The sequence below is a fragment of the Oncorhynchus tshawytscha genome, linkage group LG06 (assembly GCF_018296145.1).
Source record: "Oncorhynchus tshawytscha isolate Ot180627B linkage group LG06, Otsh_v2.0, whole genome shotgun sequence".
Taxonomy (NCBI): Eukaryota; Metazoa; Chordata; class Actinopteri; order Salmoniformes; family Salmonidae; genus Oncorhynchus; species Oncorhynchus tshawytscha.
Window position 1 is genome coordinate 510001 of NC_056434.1, and position 21806 is coordinate 531806.

Here is a 21806-nt window from a genome sequence, read left to right on the forward strand (position 1 = left end):
GGTGAGTAGTTGTCTCCGAGAGAGAGACAATAGTTGTATTTGTTAAACTGTTCATTTGTTCTTAGTTTCACTTAGCTAGTAAATCTAGCTGGCTAGTTTAGTTACTCAAACACCCAGCTCAAACAGAGGGATGCTATGTTGGCTAGCTGGCTATGAATATCCAACACAACACTGGAACTCAAGTCAAGGTAAGCTTTTGGTATTAGTAATGTATTGCCACCGGGGCCCCGACGGTCTAACTGCTTACTGACTAAACACTAACGTTACTGCATGATTGTAGCTGGTTTGCTAACACATTAGTTATATGAGCTAAGTTGACTAGGACGTTACTTTAGTTAATATGGGGACAACGATGTAGGCTGTGTGTAGCGGTTATGACATGGTATGGCTTGGAAAGGTTTTTTTGCTTGGTCAAATACAACTGATGTGTTGTTCATTTGAAGCCCACAAGCGAAGGGAAAAGGTGAGAGGAGGAGAGTGCATAGAGGCTAGAATGAATACAACGTGGCTGCTATGAAAGTGAACTGTGTTTATGTGTGATCAGGGATGTATTCATTCTGCCGATTCTGTTGAAAAATGTTTCTTTAAAACGGATGTAAACAAAACGGGGATAAAATACATTAATTTGTCCAATAGAAACTCTTGTTTGCAAATGTTGGACTAATGATTACACCCTAGATCAGCTAGATGCAGGCAGGAGTGTGCAAGGTGGTATTGAATGCATCACTGTCTGTCCATGGATCACTGTCTGTCCATGGATCACTGTCTGTCCATGGGTCACTGTCTGTCCATGGGTCACTGTCTGTCCATGGGTCACTGTCTGTCCATGGGTCACTGTCTGTCCATGGGTCACTGTCTGTCCATGGGTCACTGTCTGTCCATGGGTCACTGTCTGTCCATGGATCACTGTCTGTCCATGGATCACTGTCTGTCCATGGGTCACTATCATCTCAAAGTTCTCTCTCGGCCTGTGTACACCTACGTTGAAAACTTTAATTCATGGGCTAGGTTGTAGTAACCTCATAATGGGTAGGGTATAGGGAAAATCAGAGTATCATGTAGTATCCTAAAACCATTGAAGTAACATTGAATTGGGTGAATGGAATATGAATGACAGTCATCCAACATGCTGCAATAGAAATAAGGCCATGAAACACAGCCCTTATTTTACATGTTTCTATGGGAAAAATGAATGATGGAAAAATGAACCATTTACCTGTTTGACTGCCATCCTTTATGGGTATTATGACTCATACTGTGTTATTCTAAGGTATTTCACAACTTTTACACCATTAGTGAAAAGTGAATATATTATACTGTAAATCTCATTATACCGATATATTCTATACATGTGGAATTTTCCAGCAATATCATAAAAGGGTTAAGGATTAAGGGTTACGGTTACAATGGAAGATAGCCATGTATTTTCTGTAGAGCGACAACACAAGGTTGCCTTGATAGAAAAACAGCCTTCATATAGCACAGTACATATTCCGGTTTACTTTCCTAACAGTTTAAAAAGCATTTCTTTTTTCAATAGAACATAGCTACAGATGTTTCTCTCTCTCAATTCTGTTCTTAAGTCTCGGTTTTCCTTCAATACCAAAATCTAAAAGCAGAAATACATACTGTATTATAAATAGTTAGACACAGTTAAAATGTTCCAAGTCATTCTGGTCCAGTTGTTCTCTACTATGTGTTCTAAAACCTTAAGATGTTCCTCTGTTTTACATTTCTGAAAGGTGGAAGGTGCTGTATGTTAGGAAGGGCTCCTGTCTGAGTTCTCCGTCTCGCCCTCTGAGATGGCCTGCATGGGGGCTGGGTGCTGCCTGCTGCGGATGCTGTAGCGGCTGCTGGTGGGTGGAGGAGGGATGCGGGATCGGCTCTGTCTGGGACAGGCTGCAGTGGACAGGCCTTTAGGAGAGAAGCCCTCTGTGAAGGGGCTGGGGAGCTTCTCCGTGCCTGGCGGAGGGGAGAGGGGCTTCTCAGCAAGGGGGTCTCCAGGGGCATTGGGGCTGATGGGGCTCTTCAGGATCTCTGTGGCTGACATGCGATAGCTGGAATCTGACCGGCTGCCTTTCTTCAGGAGTAAAAGTTTAAACTCCTCGTGGGAGGTGCTGGACTTCTTCATGCTGCGGTAGATGGGCCCCGGGGCTTTCTGGGGGCCAGTGGGGGTGGTTGGGGTGCTGGGGTTCACCGGAGAAGTCATAGTGTTGCCAGGTGGGGTGACTGGGGCACACAGACTGCTCTGAGCACTTAACTCTCCAGAGTCCTTCCTACCTAGAACTTTTCTCCTGGATCTATGAAGGAGAGTGGAATAGTGGTTAGGACTGGGTGTAACAGAACAGTAGTTAGGACTGGGTGTAACAGAACAGGGGTTCTGGATAACATAACAGGGGTTCTGGATAACATAACAGGGGTTCTGGATAACATAACAGGGGTTCTGGATAACAGAACAGGGGTTCTGGATAACAGAACAGGGGTTAGGGTTATGGATAACAGAGTTACATTTGTAACAGTTAGAGCACCTGTGTTTCTTTCTGGCAAAACAAGGTTTTAGCTTAGTGACAAATCAAACTACCAGAAACCAGAAACCCACCTGTGTATCATGGCAAACAGCTCCTCTGTAGTGCAAGCCTTGGTGGGCAACAGGAAGACGTCACCCTCAGCCTTGGTCTCCTCACTCAGAGAAAAGATAGAGTTGTCACTGGGTCTGGAATCTGGAAAACAGGGCTGGATTAATGTACAAGACAAAGCTTGATTGGTTTAAAGGCATCTCACAATCCTTAATATAAGAGAGCGTCTGGACTATTTAAAAAATATTTCCTGTCTTCTAGATTTCCTGTCTACAGCAACAGTTGAACGGCTGTCTGATGTTTCAACTTTACTGCAGTAGCCCTGCATTGTGTCTGGGGAAGTCTCTGCGCCTGGGGCAGTGGGTGCGTCTGGGGCAGTGGGTGCGTCTGGGGCAGTGGGTGCGTCTGGGGAAGTCTCTGCGTCTGGGGAAGTCTCTGCGTCTGGGGAAGTCTCTGCGTCTGGGGAAGTCTCTGCGTCTGGGGAAGTCTCTGCGTCTGGGGAAGTCTCTGCGTCTGGGGTGACCCTGGTGTGGAGGTAGATCCTTCCTCTACTCCTCCCTGCTGCTATCCTGAGAGGCACTAATGGTTGGAACTCCTGAAGACTTACACTCCTCTTGTCTGCCAGCCACATCGCTGATTGGATAAGCTTGCAATGTTTCCGACTGATAACTTTTAACAGGCACTTCGTCTCGACTCTCTGATGTTGTGGCTAAGCTGTGCTGACCAAGTAACACTGAAAGGTCTTCAGGTCTCTGTAGTTCAGATGGCTCAGGTAGTAGTGGTCGGTACTGTTCTGCCTCCAGACTGCTGCTACTCCCAGGGAATAGAGCTTTCTGTTCCTCTACCTCCTGACCTGGGGTCACCCCTGTGGACTGAGCCCCCCTCTGGCAGACCTCCTGGTCTAGTAGGGACTGTTGGTCTAGGAGGGGCTGGTGTTGGTCTTGGAGTGTCTGGTGTTGGTCTAGGAGGGCCTGGTGTTGGTCTAGGAGGGGCTGGTGTTGGTCTAGGAGGGGCTGGTGTTGGTCTAGGAGGGGCTGGTGTTGGTCTAGGAGGGGCTGGTGTTGGTTTCTGATGGTATGGTCCTCTTCTGCCAGTCTCTCCTGGTCTGGTAGTCTCTCCTGGTCTGGTAGTCTCTCCTGGTCTGCCAGTGTTTGGTCTACAGGCTGTCTGAAGGCGGTGGTACACCACTGGGCTTCAGCAGGGTGTCTGTCCTGCCTGTACCTCACACTACTGTGACCTGCTGGGTCCCTAGGGACGGGGCCTTCACTGGGGGCCAACAGTGACTCACAGTACTGTTGAGAGGGGGGAACCTGGGAGTTGTAGGTTGGAGGCTTCATGGTTGTAGACTCAGGGGACCTGCTGCTGGAAGGGGGGCTGATGTTCACAGTGGGACACTTGGGTCTGGTGGCAACATCTGGGCCGGGTCGGGCAGGGCTCCCCTCTCCTTGCTTCCCCACAGACCTCAGCTGGACTGAGTGCAGCACGGTGGGGGTGATGGTCATGGGAAGACTGCTGGAGGTCTCGGTTGCCACTCTGGCCTCAGCCCTGGCCGATGCCGTCTGCTTGCTTTGCTGCAGGAGGTAGAGCTGGTTCCTGTGGCCTGGGGGCTTGGTAGAGACTGGAGGAGGGCTGGTAGGGTTAGGGCTGTAAAGGGCACTGAGGTTCTGGTGGCTGGGGGGGATGACTGGCAGCTCCAGATCTCTGGTGGAGGTGATGGACAGAGATGACTTCCTCTCTGGAATCTTGGGCTTCCTCTTCTGATTGGTGGGTGACGGGGGACTGGGGAAGAAGGCACAGGGAAAGGAAGAGGTGGGGGTCTCGGATTGGCTGGAGTAGCCACTAGATGGTGACACTAAGCCAGCCAGCCTCTCTGGAGAGGACATCTTGAAGTCCCCTTCTACTGAGGGCAGGGAGGACATCTTGAAGTCTTCTACTGATGGCAGTGAGGGGGTGGATCCTGACTGGGAGGTCTGGGACTCTGAACTCTCCTGAGACTTTATGCATTCTATAACAGTAGTACCGGTAGCAGTGGAGGAGTTAGACAGAGAGCGATAGGGGTCAGTGTTTGACTTCAAGTCATTCACAAGCCAGAGATCTGCATTGTCTGACTGGACAGCTCCCTCATCTTTATAGGAGCCTCTGTCAGAGGAACCAAACAGGCCGGAGCCCGGCATCTCCTCGGTGTCCTCCCTCTGCCAGGTCTCGAGGGCCAATAGGGGCTCCAGAGGGTCTTGCTCCAACCCTAACCCCCCCAAGCCCACCTCCCCTCCCAGAACAGGGTCCTCCAGGTGGCCCAGAGCAGGGTGGGGGTCAGGGAGGTTAGGGTGGCCCAGGGAGCCCTCTAGGTCCAGCTGTAACCTCCTCTCTCGGGAACATGACTTTCTTTGCTGCCCGCTGCGGTTCTTTGGTTCGGTGTCATCAGGAGAATTCCCCCCCCCGCTGATCTTCCTTAGTGAGGAGCTGCGTCTGGGGGCAGAGGGCTTGGCCTTAGGTTTCCTCAATGTCAGACAGCGTCTCCCCAGAGTCATGTGCTCCTGTCCACAGTCAGAGTAGTTATACATGAAGCTCTTGCTCCCTTTCAGACCACAGTCAAAGTGCATGGAGGTGTAGTATCCTTCATTGTCTATGGAGTAGTATGATACAGTGTCAGCCTTCTCAGAAGGAGGCTTGTCTGTAATGAAGCTCTCACAGGTAGCCATGCTGGTAAAGCTGGGGTACCCCAGACTCCCCTCCCCCTCTCTGGTGCGCTCAGGGCTGAAGTCATGGAGCCTGGAGTCAGGGTGGGGGTAACTCCACTCCCCATCACTAGCCATGCTGACCCCTGCATCGTCCAGCTGCCGGTCGGTATGGTATGGGTCCAGGATGAGGATGGGGGCGGGGTCATCTGTAGCGTGGGGGCCGGTGTTCAGCGACAGCTCCGAGTCACAGTGGGAGGAGCCAGTGAGCCGGGGGGAGGCAGCCGGGGGGAGGGTCTCAGAGGTGTGGGAAGGGCATGTTGAGCTGCTGCCGCTCCAGTTCCCACTAGAAGATTGGTGGTCGTCTTTATGGTCCATCTGACACCCAACAACCCGCCTGGTGGATGTAGAGTGGAGCGGACTGGAGAAGGTATCTGAGCTGGAGGACATCTCACAGCTCCCCATGTCAACCTTCCGGGGGAGGCGGGATTGGCCCCTCTCAAGCCAGGGGCTGCCAGTGCGCTGCTGGTACTTCAGACTGGCCAGAGGGTGGTCCAGCTGGGACTGGTCATCTGCACCCTCCCCCCCCTTCTCCTTCAGCTCCCCCAACCCAGACAGGAAGTCATCAGTCTCGGAAGGAGACAGCTCCTCTTCCTCACTGTGGTGGTGAACCTCAATCAGTCTCCTCCCCTCCCTTGGCTGGCTGCGTGACCGCAGGCGTACCCCCAGCGAAGAGGAGAACATGGCGTTGTTGTGCTCCGAAGTGTCCAGTAGAGAGATGTTCCCAGTGGAGAGGGACAGCGGGACGAGGGCGGAGCTGACCCCCTGCTGACCACGCTGGTACTGGACCATCCAGTGGGACGGCGCGCAGACCAGGAAATCTTCAGTCTGGCAGCCAGAGTCCTTCTTGGTGTTCAGACGACAGCACAGGTCCTCGCTACAGAGCGCAGCGTTGCATCGGACAACCACTGTCCGCTCTCTGGCGCCCGGAGACTCATCAGAATCTGGAGGAGGAGAGGGTCAGAGTTAGACACAGGAGGAGTGGGTCAGAGTTAGACAGGAGGAGAGGGTCCGAGTGAGACAGGAAGCCAGACTGAATTGACAAAACACACCCAAAATGGTTAGCTGCATAGTGGAGTATTTTGTTAAGACATGTAGCTAGCTAAAAAGGTTAACCATAATCCCAACTCATGACGTAGCAGGTAGCTAACCAATATCTGAAAATGTAGCTAGCTTGACTATCTTAACCGTATACATCATTCATGGAAGGGTGCATCTCCTGTCGGATGCCATGGTCGCCCTTAAGTTTGAAGATGTAATCCGGAGACAGGTGTTTTCTCCATCTTTATCCCTGCATTATAAAGTCAACAGCAGAATGTCAGATAAAGCAGTTGGACAAATCCGGCTGTTAAACTTTTCTATAGTAAAGGCTTTACAATTTTGTTTCATTAGAACAGACTGGTATTACTTCTCATTTGTGTAGTGTTGTTTACACTGTTCCAAACAGGCAGATACATGATATTGTAATCTAACAGCACCTGTTTGTCATGCAACAGTCTCTCTTGCACTTTCGACAAGGATTTTACATGAGGGTCACATGACACATTGCATTCAGAAAGTATTCAGACTCGACTTTTTCCACATTTTGTTAAGTTACAGCCTAACCTGTAAAAACAGGTTGAGACAGTTTTGCTAAAACATATATAATGAAATATCACATTTACATAAGTATTCATACCCTTTACTCAGTATTTTGTTGAAGCATCTTTGGGAGCGATTACAGCCATCAGTCTTCTTGGGTATGACGCTACAAGGTTGGCACATCTGTATTTGGGGAGTTTCTCCCATTCTTCTCTGCAGATCCTCTCAAGCTCTGTCAGGTTGGATGGGAGCATTGCTGCACAGCTATTTTCAGTTGTGTCCAGATATGTTCGATCTGGTTCAAGTCCGGGCTCTGGCGGGGCCACTCAGGACATTCAGAGACTTGTCCCGAGATCACTCCTGCGTTGTCTTGGCTGTGTGCTTAGTGTTGTTGTCCTGTTGGAAGGTTAACCTTTGCCACAGTCTGAGGTCCTGAGCACTCTGGAGCAGGTTTTCATCAAAGATCTCTGTACTTTTACTGAGGAGTGGCTTCCGTCTGGCCACTCTACCATAAAGGCCTGATTGGTGGAGTGCTGCAGAGATGGGAAAACCTTCCAGTAGGACAACCATCTTCACAGAGGAACTCTGGAGCTCTGTCAGAGTGACCATCAGGTTCTTGTTCACCTACCTGACCAAGGCCCTTCTCCTCACGATTGCTCAATTTGGCCAGACGGCCAGCTCTAGGAAGAGTCTTGGTGGTTCCAAACTTCTTCCATTTAAGAATGATGGAGGCCGCTGTGTTCTTGGGGACCTTCAATGCTGCCGAAATGTTTTGGTACCCTTCCCCAGATCTGTGCCTCGACACAATCCTGTCTCACAATCCTGTCTCGGGAACTCTACGGACAGCTTCTCCTTCAGCTCCCCCATTACCAGAGAAAATATTGATTCACGGCCGGGCCGGGACTTTGTGGCACTTCCGCCCCTCAGCTGAGGGGTAACAGGCCTTAAGGCGTTAGACTTCTGGGTCTGGGAATCCGAGAAAAGTCTTATCACTCCAAAGATATCCAGGACGTTGCGGCGCTCAATCTCCTCCAATTCCTCAGCCGGGGGGTAACAGGCCCCTGCTAGGGGGCAGTATTTTGAGGTTTGTATGACAAGCGTGCCCAAAGTAAACTGCCTGTTACTCAGGCCCAGAAGCTAGGATTTGAATAGTAAACACTCTGAAGTTTCTAAAACTGTTAAAATAATGTCTGTGACTATAACAGAACTGATATGGCAGGCAAAAGCCTGAGGAAAAGCCATCCAGGAAATGGGATTATTTTGATGCGAGTGGTTTTCTATTGAAAGCTTATTGACTATGTAATGGGTTAGGGCCCAGATTACAGTTCCTATGGCTTCCACTAGATGTCAACAGTCTTTAGACATGGTTTCAGGCTTGTTTTCTAAAACAACAAAGAAAAATCCCTTTTGGTCAGGGGTCTATGGAATCATGCAGTACTGGTTTGCGAGCATGACTTTCACGTGACTGTCTATTTCCTTTCTATTGAATACGCAATTTTCAGGTTGAAATATCGATTATTTAGATAATTGACACCCTGAGGATTTGTCATAAACATCGTTTGACATGTTTCAACGAACTTTACCGGTACTATTAGGATGGATGTTTTGACTGCCTTTGAGCCAGTGGATTACTGAACCTAATGTGCCAACAAAACAGAGTTTTTGGGATATAAAGAATGACTTTATCGTACAAAAGGACCATTTGTTATGTAGCTGGGACCCTTGTGATTGCAACCAGGTGAAGATCTTCAAAGTTAAGTGAATTATTTTATTGCCATTTCTGACTTTCGTGACTCCTCTGCACGGTTGGAAAATGTTTGTATGCTTTTGTGTGTGGGGCGCTGTTATGCTTTCACCGTAAAGCCTTTTTTAAATCTGACAAAGCGGCTGGATTGACAAGTTAATCTTTTAACCAATGTATAACACTTGTATTTTATTGAATGTTTATTATTACTATTTATCTAATTTGAATTTGGCGCTCTGCAATTTCACCGGATGTTGTCGGGGTGGGTCGCTAGCGGAACGCCTTGCACAAACAGGTTTTAAGGCGTGAGACATCTTCACCTGTGTCCTCTTTCATCACTCGGTAGTTCAGAGGGCCCATCTGCTCCACAATCCTATATGGTCCTTGCCATTTAGGAGCGAGCTTGGCCGAGAAGAATTGTTCAGCTTTCGAGTAAGGATGAGAGCGAAACCACACCCGATCACGAAGCTGGAACTGCATGTCTCGTCTGTTCTCATCATAATTTCTCTTCTGCTTGAGTCGGGCCTGGATCATGTTCTTTGAGACAAGAGCTCTAAAGTCGTGGAAATGGACTACCTGGTCATAGCATGCTAAGTCTGGAGTAACCTGACGGTTTTGTAGCACCATATCCAAGGGTCCTCGGAGGGGACGACTCAGGGCAAATCGGAATTTCAGGGCAAATCATGAAGGTGCTTGTCCCAGTGTTTGTGCTGGGTCCCTACATAGGAAGCAACCATTGTTCGATTAACCCTCTCGGTGAAGTTGGTCTGTAGGTGATAGGTCGTGATCAACTTCTGTCTCAGCTTCCATCTTTGGCAGGTCTCCTCAAAGAGATCAGAGACAAATTGGGAACCTCAGTCAGACAGGATGTAATCAGGCACTCCCAAATGAGTCAGGATATCTTTCATGAGGATGTAAGAGACGGTCCTCCCTGTGGCCTGATGAAGCGCAAACAGCTCCACCCACTTGGAATAGTATTCAACAAAAACAAGCATGTACACATTCTGATTAGAGCTTCTAGGAAATGGACCCACAAAATCCACTCCTAACATTTCCCAAGGTCAGGTAACCACAGTTTGCTGCATCTTGCCAGCAGGCTTTCTGCCTTCTGGTTTGTACCTTTTGACAAACCTGACAGATTCGGATGTGTGACTTCACATCCATGCTCAGATGTGGCCAGTAAAGTAATACTTGCAACCGCTTGTAGGTTTTGAACCTGCCCAAATAACCAGTTAACTTCTTATGGCTGCAGGGGCAGTATTGAGTAGCTCGGATGAAAGGTGCCCAGAGGTGCCCAGAGTAAGCAGCCTGCTCCTCAGTCCCAGTTGCTAATATATGCATAGTATTATTAGTATTGGATAGAAAACACTGAAGTTTCTAAAACAGTTTGAATGATGTCTGTGAGTATAACAGAACTCATATGGCAGGCAAACCCTGAGAAGAAATCCAAACAGGAAGTGAGAAATCTGAGGCTGGTCGATTTTCAACCCAGGCCCTATTGAATTCACAGTGGGATATGGATGAAATTGCACTTCCTAGGGCTTCCACTAGATGTCAACCGTCTTTAGAAACTTGAATGAGGCTTCTACTGTGTTTTGGGGCTGAATGAGAGGGGAATGAGTCAGGTTACTGGCAGAGAGCCATTTCCTGTTCACGCGCATTTCACATGATATCGACCTGAGTTCCATGGCTTCTCTACACACAAAGGAATTCTCCGGTTGGAATTTTATTGAAGAGTTATGATAAAAACATCCTAAAGATTGATTCTATACTTAGTTTGAAATGTTTCTAAGACCTGTAATATAACTTTTTGAAGTTTTTGTCCGACGTTATGCCTGACCTACACAAGCGTTTGGATACGTGTACCTAACGCCCTAACAAAAATAGCTACTTTGTGGAATTGCGATTCCTGGGAGTACATTCTGATGAAGATCATCAAAGGTAAGGGAATATTTATAATGCGATTTCTGATTTCTGTTGACTCCAACATGGCAGAAAATTTGTTTTCGGAGCGCAGTCTCAGATTATTGCATGGTTTGCTTTTCCCATCGCCATCCCCTTCCTTACAGTCAATACTACACCAACTGGTGTTACCCCTGTCCATAGGCCCTTGGACAGGAAGAACCATCCTGGGCACCGGGTCATCCTACACACTGCTCAATGAGAAACTATGGAAGGAGGTTAAAAGTCCACAATACAACTTGAAGACGTGGACAGAAGGTCCACTATATCTGGCTGATGGTGAGGCTAAACGACCACTTGGATGGAGTGAGGTAGAGTTCCGCCTGTGTAACCGCTCCTACAGTGGGGCAAAAAAGTATTTAGTCAGCCACCAATTGTGCAAGTTCTCCCACTTAAAAAGATGAGAGAGGCCTGTAATTTTCATCATAGGTACACTTCAACTAAGACAGACAAAATGAGACAAAAACATCCAGAAAATCACATTGTAGGATTTTTTATTAATTTATTTGCAAATTATGGTGGAAAATAAGTATTTGGGCAATAACAAAAGTTTCTCAATACTTTGCTACTGGTTTCCACACAATCAGAGCGAGAAGCATTTCTTCCAATCAGAAGCTACAAAGTTACATGATTGGGGTCCAAATGTGGCAGTCTCCTCTGCCTCTCCTCTGCCTCCAGTACCACTAACCCTTGGTAATCCTTCTGATGTTCTCCTTTTACAGGCTGTGAGAAGAGCTCAGCTGGAACAGCCAGAGGAGTTAAGGCTGTTGGAACAGCTGCAGAATAATGCTGATGTATGTACTTCAAAGCTAGGACGCACCGGGCTCCTGAAGCACAAAATATTCCTTACACAGGAAATGCCAATCAAGCAGAAGCCATACCGTTTGTCCCCAGCGAAGCTAATCATCCAAAAGGGACTCATTAATGACATGTTGACAAGATATAATTGAACTTTCCTCCTCTCCCTGGGCTGCTCCTGTTGTCCTCGTCCCAAAAACGACTGGTAGTCTTAGATTGTGTGTGGACTATAGGAAGACCAACAATGTTTCCCAGACTGATGTCTATCCTCTTCACACACTCAAGAGATCCTAGAGACATTGTCTGGCGCTGTTGTGTTCACTGCCCTTGACCTCAATAGTGGCTATTGGCAGGTTGAGATGGACCAGGAAAGCAAGGACACTGCTTTTGTCTGTGCTAAGGGCTTGTTTTCCTTTAAGGTGATGCCTTTTGGATTAAAGAATGCACCTGCCACTTTCCAAAGACTGATGGAGATTGCATTAGGTGAGCTCAAACGGAAGCTCTGTTTCATCTACCTGGACGATATAATTATCTACTCCCAGACCAGAGAACAACACTAAAGATCTTCGAGCAGTGTTGGATAAGCTAAAAGAAGCTTGTCTGACCTTGAATATGAAGAAGAGCAACTTCTGCCAAACCTCCCTGAAGTTCCTCGGCCATATTGTCTTTTGACAGCATTCATGTGGATCCTGAAAAGACCAAGGATGTACAAGACTTCCCTGTGCCAATCATCCTCAAGGCCCAGGATGTTCTCGATTGTGCATCTGTGAAAGTTTGTGAGGGTTTTGGGTGACAAGCCACATTTCTTCAGCCTCCTGGGGTTGAAGAGGCGCTGTGGTGCCTTCTTCACCACACTGTCTGTGGGAGTGGACCATTTCAGTTTGTCTGTGATGTGTAAGCCAAGGAACTTCAACTTTCCACCTTCTTCACTGCTGTCCCTTTAATGTGGATAGAGGGGTGCTCCCTGAAGTCCACTACTTCAGAGTGAGAGGTTGTTTTCCTGATGCCACACTCCGAGTACCCTCACCTCCTCCTTGTAGGTGGTTTTGTCGTTGTTGGTGATCAAGCCCACTACTGGTGTGTCGTCTGCAAACTTGATGATTGAGTTGGAGGTGTGCATGGCCACGCAATCATGGGTGAACAGGGAATACAGGAGGGGGCTGAGCACACACCCTTGGGGGGGGACCCCAGTGTTGTGGGTCAGCGAAGTGGAGAAGTTGTTTCCTACCTTCACCACCTAGGGGCAGCCAGTTAACAAGTTTAAATGTTTTACTCACGCGAGCCACGCAGTCCTTGTTAGCGGGCCGCAAAGGTGGCACTGTATTATCCTCAAAGCGGGCAAAGAAGGTGTTTAGTTTGTCTGGAAGTGTGGCAGTGTCCGTAACGTGGCTGAATTTCTTTTTGTACTACTACTTTTCTCCTTCTGACATCCAGGTGACGGCACGGATCTCTGTGTGCCTGGCAGGTATCTCCGCTCTGATGTCGGCCCAACACCTCAAGCTCAACAAGACGGAACTGCTCTTCCTCCCGGGGAAGGCCTGCCCTTCCCTACCTTCAGGCTATGCTCAAACCCAACACCCCAACCCGAGCACTTCGTTTTGCCACCTCTGGCCTCTTGGCAGCTCCCGCTCAGTCCAGTCCAAGCTCTTCTCTGTCCTGGAACCCCAATGATGGAACCAGTTTCCCCCTGAAGCTAGGACAGCAGAGTCCCTGCCCTTCTTCTTAAAGAACCTGAAACCCTATCTCTTCAAACAGTATCTGAAATAATTCCCCTCACCTCGACCCCCCCAAATAAAAATAATAATAATCCTGAACCAACACTCGCACTTGACACCCCCCTGCCCTTCTAGCTCGGACTTTGCTGATAACTACTTTGAGGAAAAATGTACTTACTATGACTGTGATATGTAGCTTACTTAAGACGAATGTACTAAGTCGTTCTGGAAAACAGCATATGCTAAATGACTGAAATGTCAAATGTTTGGGTTTAAGGTTATGACTACAATTAGTCATATCTAGGTCTATAAATAGTACAGGTCATCGGGTTCAAGGTTAGGTCTAAGGTTAAACATACCTAGGTCCTGCTGAACACTTCTAGGAATCCCGATGACAGTCTTCCGTCTCCTCAGCTTCCTCCTCCTCTGAAGTACGGACTGAGAGTGGAGCAGCGAGCAGTGCACACTAGAGTCTCTGTGGAACTGAACCCCTGCAGAACAGTGCAGACACAAAACATGTGAGAAACCTTTGTATGTTAGTGACAGCAGCAAAACCCTCTCCTCTCTTTCTCACACTGAAGCAAGCAGAGATCAACAGCTGTAGTTCTAGCTAGAAGCTATAGTAGTTATAGCTTAACTAATGTTTCCACAGTGAACAAGAGTGAAGGTCAGACAAGCAGAGGATACAAGCTGTATCTATCAACAGAAAAATATAGATTCACGCTACTGCCACCTACAGATTCACGCTACTGCCACCTACAGATTCACGCTACTGCCACCTACAGATTCACGCTACTGCCACCTACAGATTCACGCTACTGCCACCTACAGATTCACGCTACTGCCACCTACAGATTCACGCTACTGCTATCTATAGATTAAGGATACTGCCATCTACAGTGCCTTGCAAAAGTATTCATCCCCCTTGGCGCTTTTTTAAAATGTATTTCACCTTAATTTAACCAGGTAGTCAAGTTGCGAACAAGTTCTCATTTACAATTGCGACCTGGCCAAGATAAAGCAAAGCAGTTCGACACATACAACGACTGAGTTACACATGGAGTAAAACAAACATACAGTCAATAATACAGTAGAAACAAGTCTATATACGATGTGAGCAAATGAGGTGAGATAAGGGAGGTAAAGGCAAAAAAAAGGCCATGGTGGCAAAGTAAATACAATATAGCAAGTAAAACACTGGAATGGTAGATTTGCAGTGGAAGAATGTGCAAAGTAGAAATACAAATAATGGGGTGCAAAGGAGCAAAATAAATAAATAAATATAATAAAATAAATACAGTTGGGAAAGAGGTAGTTGTTTGGGCTAAATTATAGGTGGGCTATGTACAGGTGCAGTAATCTGTGAGCTGCTCTGACAGCTGGTGCTTAAAGCTAGTGAGGGAAATAAGTGTTTCCAGTTTCAGAGATTTTTGTAGTTCGTTCCAGTCATTGGCAGCAGAGAACTGTGAGGAGAGGCGGCCAAAGAAAGAATTGGTTTTGTGGGTGACCAGAGAGATACACCTGCTGGAGCGCGTGCTACATTTTGTTGAATTACAACTTGTAATTTAAATTGATTTTTATTTGGATCTCATGTAAAGGACAAACACAAAATAGTCCAAATTGGTGAAGTGAAATTTAAAAAATGTAAAACGGTGCGTACATATGTATTCACCCCCTTTGCTATGAACCCCCTAAATAAGATCTGGTGCAACCAATTACCTTCAGAAGTCACATAATTAGTTAAATAAAGTCCACCTGTGTGCAGTCAGTCTAAGTGTCACATGACCTGTCACATGATTTCACTATATATACACATACCTGTTCTGAAAGGCCACAGAGTCTGCAACACCACTAAGCAAGGGGAACCACCAAGCAAGTGGCACCATGAAGACCAAGGAGCTCTCCAAACAGGTCAGGGACAAAGTTGTGGAGAGGTACAGATCAGGGTTGGGTTATAAAAAAATATCTGAAACTTTCAACATCCCACGGAGCAGCATTAAATCCATTATTAAAAAATGGAAAGAATATGGGGCCACAATAAACCTGCCAAGAGAGGGTTGCCCACCAAAACTCACAGACCAGGCAAGGAGGGCATTAATCAGAGAGGCAACAAAGAGACCAAAGATAACCCTGAAGGAGCTGCAAAGCTCCACAGCGGAGATTGGAGTATCTGTCCATAGGACCACTTTAAGCCGTACACTCCACAGAGCTGGGCTTTATGGAAGAGTGGCCAGAAAAAAGCCATTGCTTAAAGAAAAAATAAGCAAACACATTTGGTGTTCGCCAAAAGGCATGTGGGTGACTCTCCAAATATATGGAAGAAGGTACTCTGGTCAGATGAGACTAAAATTTAGCTTTTTGGCCATCAAGGAAAACGCTATGTCTGGTGCAAACCCAACACCTCTCATCACCCCGAGAACACCATCCAAAGTTTCACGCTCCTGCAATCTCCAGATTCACGCTCCTGCCACCTCCAGATTCACGCTCCTGCCACCTCCAGATTCACGCTCCTGCCACCTCCAGATTCACCCCCCTGCCATCTCCAGATTCACCCCCTGCCATCTCCAGATTCACCCCCTGCCATCTCCTGCCATCTCCAGATTCACCCCCTGCCATCTCCTGCCATCTCCAGATCCCCCTGCCATCTCCTGCCATCTCCAGATTCACGCTCCTGCCATCTCCTGCCATCTCCAGATTCACGCTCCTGCCATCTATATTTTCAGGACCTCAGACTGGGGCGAAGGTTCACCTTCCAACAGGACAACGACCCTAAGCACACAGCTAAGACGACGCAGGAGTGGCTTCGGGACAAGTCTCTGAATGTCCTTGAGTGGACCAGCCAGAGCCCAGACTTGAACCCATTCGAACACCTCTGGAGAAAATAGCTGTGCAGCAACGCTCCCCATCCAACCTGACAGAGCTTGAGAAGATCTGCTGAGAAGAACGGAAGACTCGAGGCTGTAATCACTGCCAAAGGTGCTTCAACAGAGTAAAGGGTCTAAATTGATCCTACCACAGGTTCACCTACGGAAACCTTGTTACGACTTTTACTTCCTCTATATAGTCAAGTTTGATCGTCTACTTAGGTCATTTCTTACATTTGCAAAAATGTACAATACCTGTTTTCGCTTTGTCATTATGGGGAATTGTGTGTAGATTGATGAAAAAAAACTTTAAAACAATTCAATCAATTTTTGAATAAGCCTGTAACGTAAAAACATTGGGAAAAAGTCAAGTGGTCTGAATACTGTAGATCTTCAACACAAGAATCACTACAAAACATAGTGTATGACCTCTTATACACTATATTAGTTCCAGCCTTTGAAACTTAGGTTTTCCTGGTTATGGCTACTATATTGTGATCACTACATCTGATGGATCTGGATACTGCTTTAGAGCCGAGTTCTGCAGCATTAGTAAAGATGTGATCAATACATGTTGATGATTTAATTCCTGTGCTGTTTTTTAACTACCCTGGTAGGTTGACTGATAACCTGAACCAGGTTGCAGGTAGTGGTCACAGTTTGAAGCTTTTTCGTGAGTGGGTAGCTTGACGAAAGCCAGACAATATTTAGGTCACCCTGAAAAAAGATTCACCATTACTGCCATCTATAGCAAAGCTGCCGTCCACATTTTACAGTATCATGCAGGTTTACAAACTGAGGACACAAACTGATGTAGAGAATTCCAGAACAGAATGCAGTAGTTCTGGAATAGAATGCAGTACCTAGTGATCCTATCTGTGATCCTAACTGATGGCAGCCTGACTGACTATGCTGCCGCTCTCTGCGCATCTTGGTCTCTCTCCGTGTCTCCCAGTCTACCTCCGTGTCTCCCAGTCTACCTCCGTGTCTCTCTCCGTGTCTCCCAGTCTACCTCCGTGTCTCTCTCCGTGTCTCCCAGTCTACCTCCGTGTCTCTCTCCGTGTCTCCCAGTCTACCTCCGTGTCTCTCTCCGTGTCTCTCCCAGTCTACCTCCGTGTCTCTCTCCGTGTCTCCCAGTCTACCTCCGTGTCTCCCAGTCTACCTCCGTGTCTCCCAGTCTACCTCCGTGTCTCCCAGTCTACCTCCGTGTCTCCCAGTCTACCTCCGTGTCTCCCAGTCTCCTCCGTGTCTCCCAGTCTACCTCCGTGTCTCTCTCCGTGTCTCCCAGTCTACCTCCGTGTCTCTCTCCGTGTCTCCCTCCGTGTCTCCCAGTCTCCCTCCGTGTCTCCCAGTCTACCTCCGTGTCTCCCTCCGTGTCTCCCTCCGTGTCTCCCTCCGTGTCTCCCTCCGTGTCTCCCTCTGTGTCTCTAGTTGTCGTGCTTCTCTCTCTACTTCATGACTATCATGTGACTAGAGACTTCTTTCAGCTCCACATTATTACAGCTCTTTTCTCACAATGTTCAGTTTCTGACTCAGCCCCTGTTGGCTCCAGATCTTTGAGACTCTATGCAACTCACAGTAAATACATCTCAACAGGCCTTTTAACTATTCTAATGGGACTAATTGGCATTCATGAAGCAGTATCTTCCCCTCACTGGCACAAACAGACCAGCTTTTAACCATAACTTAAACAGACAGCCAGGAGGCCCTGCCATGTGCTAAATTTTCACGACTCTGACATGCGGTATAAATAAAAAGCGGTGTACATAGCCTACAGATTTCTTTACATTTTGTTTTAATTATCGTGATAGGCTCATGTTTTACTGGTACGGCATACCCCCACTATTTATTTTGCAGGGGGACGCCGTACTAGACCGTAATTCCTTATTTCCAAGATGGCGTAGCAGTGCAGACGTGGTTTGTAGTCCTCTCGTTTACTTTTTGTATTTAGTATTTTTTTGTGTGTGTATATATATATAATTTAAAAATGGAAAAGAGATTGAAAATAAATTGCTATATCAATTTATTTTCAATCTCTTTTCCATTTTTAAATTAAATATACCTTTCGGTAACCCGCCTCACACAATGTGACACGGATCCGCTATTTTTTTAGACCTTATAGCCAGAACCTCCATCAGAAGCTAACCAGCTAATTAGCTACTAGCTATTTAGTCATTGTTAGCCACTGCTAGCAATGCACAAACACCAGATGTTTTTTTAGCCTGGATAATACTTGCCAGCCTGCCAATATCGGACTGTTTTCTCCACTACAACACCGGATTCCTGCCGTAAACCCTGGACCATTACTCCTGATCATCACAGCTGCCACTAAGTGACCCAGCACCGAAGCTAGCCCTGAGCCAGGCCCACCTCTTGACCTACTCTGATCACTCGGCAACTCAGCCGATGCCTCCTGGACTCCACCCAAACACGGCTAGAATCCACTACTCCACCGGATCCTTGCCGTAAGCTTTGCATCGGATCATCACTGCTAGCTAACTGCTACCGAGTGGCTATAGTGGCTAACTCCCCTGCCCCGAAGCGAGCACCAGTTAGCCGCGAGCCAAGTGCATCTCCCGGCTAGCAAACGCAATTACTACAACACCTCTTTCGCCATCTGGCCTGGACTCGTTGTTGACACGGCGCCCCGCCATACCACCACGACTGGTCCGCCGACGTAACTCCATCCGCTGTGCCCTCAACCGGCCTTTGACGGACATCGGAGCAGACGCTTTTACTTACCCCGGACTGCTAACTTCAAACACTGTGTCCTGCGTGCTAGCATAGTAACGACTACCTAGCTGCTTCCCTGTTCCATCTATTGCTGTCCACTGGACCCTATAATCACTTGGCTACATAGCTGATGCCTGCTAGACTGTTCATTAATCACAGTACTCCATTCTTTTAATCTGTTGGCCCCTGCCTCTAACTCAGGCCCTGTATGTAGTTAACCGACCCTCTCTGCCCATTCATCGCCATCTTACCAGTTGTTGTCTTAGCTAGCTCTCAACACCTGTGATTGCTTTATGCCTCACTTTCTGTCTCTTTTAAATGTCAATATGCCTTGTACACTGTTTAGGATAGTTTTATTTTACTGCGGAGCCCCTAGTCCCACTCAACATGCCTCAGATACCTCCTTTGTCCCACCTCCCACACATGCAGTGACCTCACCCAGCATAACTAGCCCGTCCAGAGATGCAATCTCTCATCACTCGGTGCCTGGGTTTACCTCCACTGTACCCGCACCCTACCATACCAGTCTGTACATTATTCCCTGAATCTATTCTACCACACCCAGAATTCTGCTCCTTTTATTCTCTGTCCCCAATGCACTAGATGACCAGTTCTGATAGCTTTCAGCCATACCCTCATCCTACTCCTCCTCTGTTCCTCGGGTGATGCGGAGGTTAACCTGCGTGTCCCCACGCACTCTCATTTGTTGACTTCTGTAACCGAAAAGGCCTTGGTTTCATGCATGTTAACATCAGAAGCCTCCCCCCTTTGTTTTACTCACTGCTTTAGCACACTCCACCAACCCTGATGTCCTTGCCGTGTCTGAATCCTGGCTTAGGAAGTCCACTAAATTCTGAGATTTCCATACCCAACTACAACATTTTCCGTCAAGATAGAACTGCCAAAGGGGGAAGAGTTGCAATCTACTCCAGAGATCACCTGCAGAGTTCTGTCATACTTTCCAGGTCTATGCCCAAACAGTTTGAGCTTCTAATTTTAAAAATTAATCTCTCCAGAAATAAGTCCCTCACTGTTGCTGCCTGTTATAGACCCCCCTCAGCTCCCAGCTGTGCACTGGACACCATATGTGAATTGATTGCCCCCCATCTATCTTCAGAGTTTGTTCTGTTAGGTGACCTAAACTGGGATATGCTTAACAACCCGGCAGTCCTACAATCTAAGCTAGATGCCCTCAATCTCTCACAAATTATCAAGGAACCCAACAGGTACAACCCCAAATCCGTAAACATGGGCACACTCTTAGATATTATCCTGCCCAACTTGCCCTCAAAATACACCTCTGCTGTTTTCAAATCAGGATCTCAGTGATCACTGCCTCATTGCCTGCATCCGCTATGGGTCCGCAGTCAAACGACCACCCCTCATCACTATCAAATGCTCCCTAAAATACTTCTGCGAGCAGGCCTTTCTAATCGACCTGGCCTGGGTATCCTGGAAGGATATTGACCTCATCCCGTCAGTCGAGGATGCCTGGTCGTTCTTAAAAAGTAATTTCCTCACCATCTTAAATAAGCATGCCCCATTCAAAAAATGTAGAACGAAGAACAGATATAGACCTTGGTTCACTCCAGACCCGACTGCTCTTGACCAGCACAAAAACATCCTGTGGCGTTCTGCATTAGCATTGAATAGCCCTCGCGACATGCAACTTTTCAGGGAAGCCAGGAACCAATACACTCAGTCAGTTAGGAAAGCAAAGGCTAGCCTTTTCAAAAAAAATTGCATCCTGTAGCTCTAACTCCAAAAAGTTTGGGGACAGTAAAGTCCATGGAGAATAAGAGCACCTCCTCCCAGCTGTCCACTGCACTGAGGCTAGGAAACACCACCACGATAAGAATTTCAATAAGCATTTCTCTACGGCCATGCCTTCCTCCTGGCTACCCCAAACCCGGCCAACAGCTCAGCACCCCACCCAACAAAGGTGGAATAAATAAATAAATAAAATCTTTCACCCGAGTATAAGGGACAGGTGGGGACGGACAGTTAGAATAATGAGGGCTGCTGTGGTACAGCGACAGAGCAGACCTCTGAAAACAGACTGGTCAAGTGGACCATGGTCAAAAGTAGTGTATAAGCAATAGAGTGTTGGATGCATTCAAAGGGTTAAGAAGCTGCATGGTATTTACCAGTGACGTTAATTGGGATGACACAGGATGTGATGACTTGTGAGTCGCTCTTCATCCTCTCCTGAGGTGTGGGCAGTGGGAGAACTCTGGACCAGTTAGTCTGCTTGTCCAGCGTGGAGGGAACGTTAGGGACAGGGTGCCGAGGTCGTTGGCCGAGACTGTCAGAGGGAGGAGCAGCCTGGAACAGTAAGTGGTGGTAAAGGTTAGGGGTTGGGTTATGGTTAAGGTCAGGTTAATGGAGCTGGGTTACAGCAGAGTTACATGCAGATGGTTAGGGTTATTGATCCATAAGTGATTTAATAAAAAACCTCACAATTAGAAGTATCCTACAACATGCACAAAGACAACATTTAAACTAGCTATACAAAAAAAAATGTAAACTTCAAATCAAATCCAATTTTATTTGTCACATACACATGGTTAGCAGATGTTAATGCGAGTGTAGCGAAATGCTTGTGCTTCTAGTTCCGACAATGCAGTAATAACGAACAAGTAATCTAACTAACAATTCCAAAAAACTACTGTCTTATACACAGTGTAAGGGGATAAAGAATATGTACATAAGGATATATGAATGAGTGATGGTACAGAGCAGCATAGGCAAGATACAGTAGATGATATCGAGTACAGTATATACATATGAGATGAGTACGTAAACCAAGTGGCATAGTTAAAGTGGCTAGTGATACATGTATTACATAAGGATGCAGTCGATGATATAGAGTACAGTATATACGTATGCATATGAGATGAATAATGTAGGGTAAGTAACATTATATAAGGTAGCATTGTTTAAAGTGGCTAGTGATATATTTACATCATTTCCCATCAATTCCCATTATTAAAGTGGCTGGAGTTGAGTCAGTGTCATTGACAGTGTGTTGGCAGCAGCCACTCAATGTTAGTGGTGGCTGTTTAACAGTCTGATGGCCTTGAGATAGAAGCTGTTTT

General features: G+C 47.1%; 1 protein-coding gene across 7 annotated transcripts in view; it reads right to left on the minus strand.

Annotated features, from left to right (window-relative positions):
* Nucleotides 1-1219: 1219 nt before the first annotated feature.
* The window catches only part of LOC112251945 (Nance-Horan syndrome protein-like), a 64127-nt gene continuing 43540 nt past the window's right edge, over nt 1220-21806 (minus strand). For 5 of the 7 annotated variants that reach the window (XM_042322784.1, XM_042322783.1, XM_024422807.2 and 2 more), the window contains 5 exons: nt 20856-21033; nt 13471-13602; nt 3184-6255; nt 2600-2720; nt 1220-2300 (listed from right to left, as the gene is read on the minus strand). In XM_042322784.1, the coding sequence (XP_042178718.1) occupies nt 1760-2300; nt 2600-2720; nt 3184-6255; nt 13471-13602; nt 20856-21033 (4044 nt within the window). In that variant the 3' untranslated portion in view covers nt 1220-1759. The remainder of the gene's footprint in view (nt 2301-2599; nt 2721-3183; nt 6256-13470; nt 13603-20855; nt 21034-21806) is intronic. The other 2 variants (XM_042322788.1, XM_042322787.1) reach the window with 1 other exon arrangement.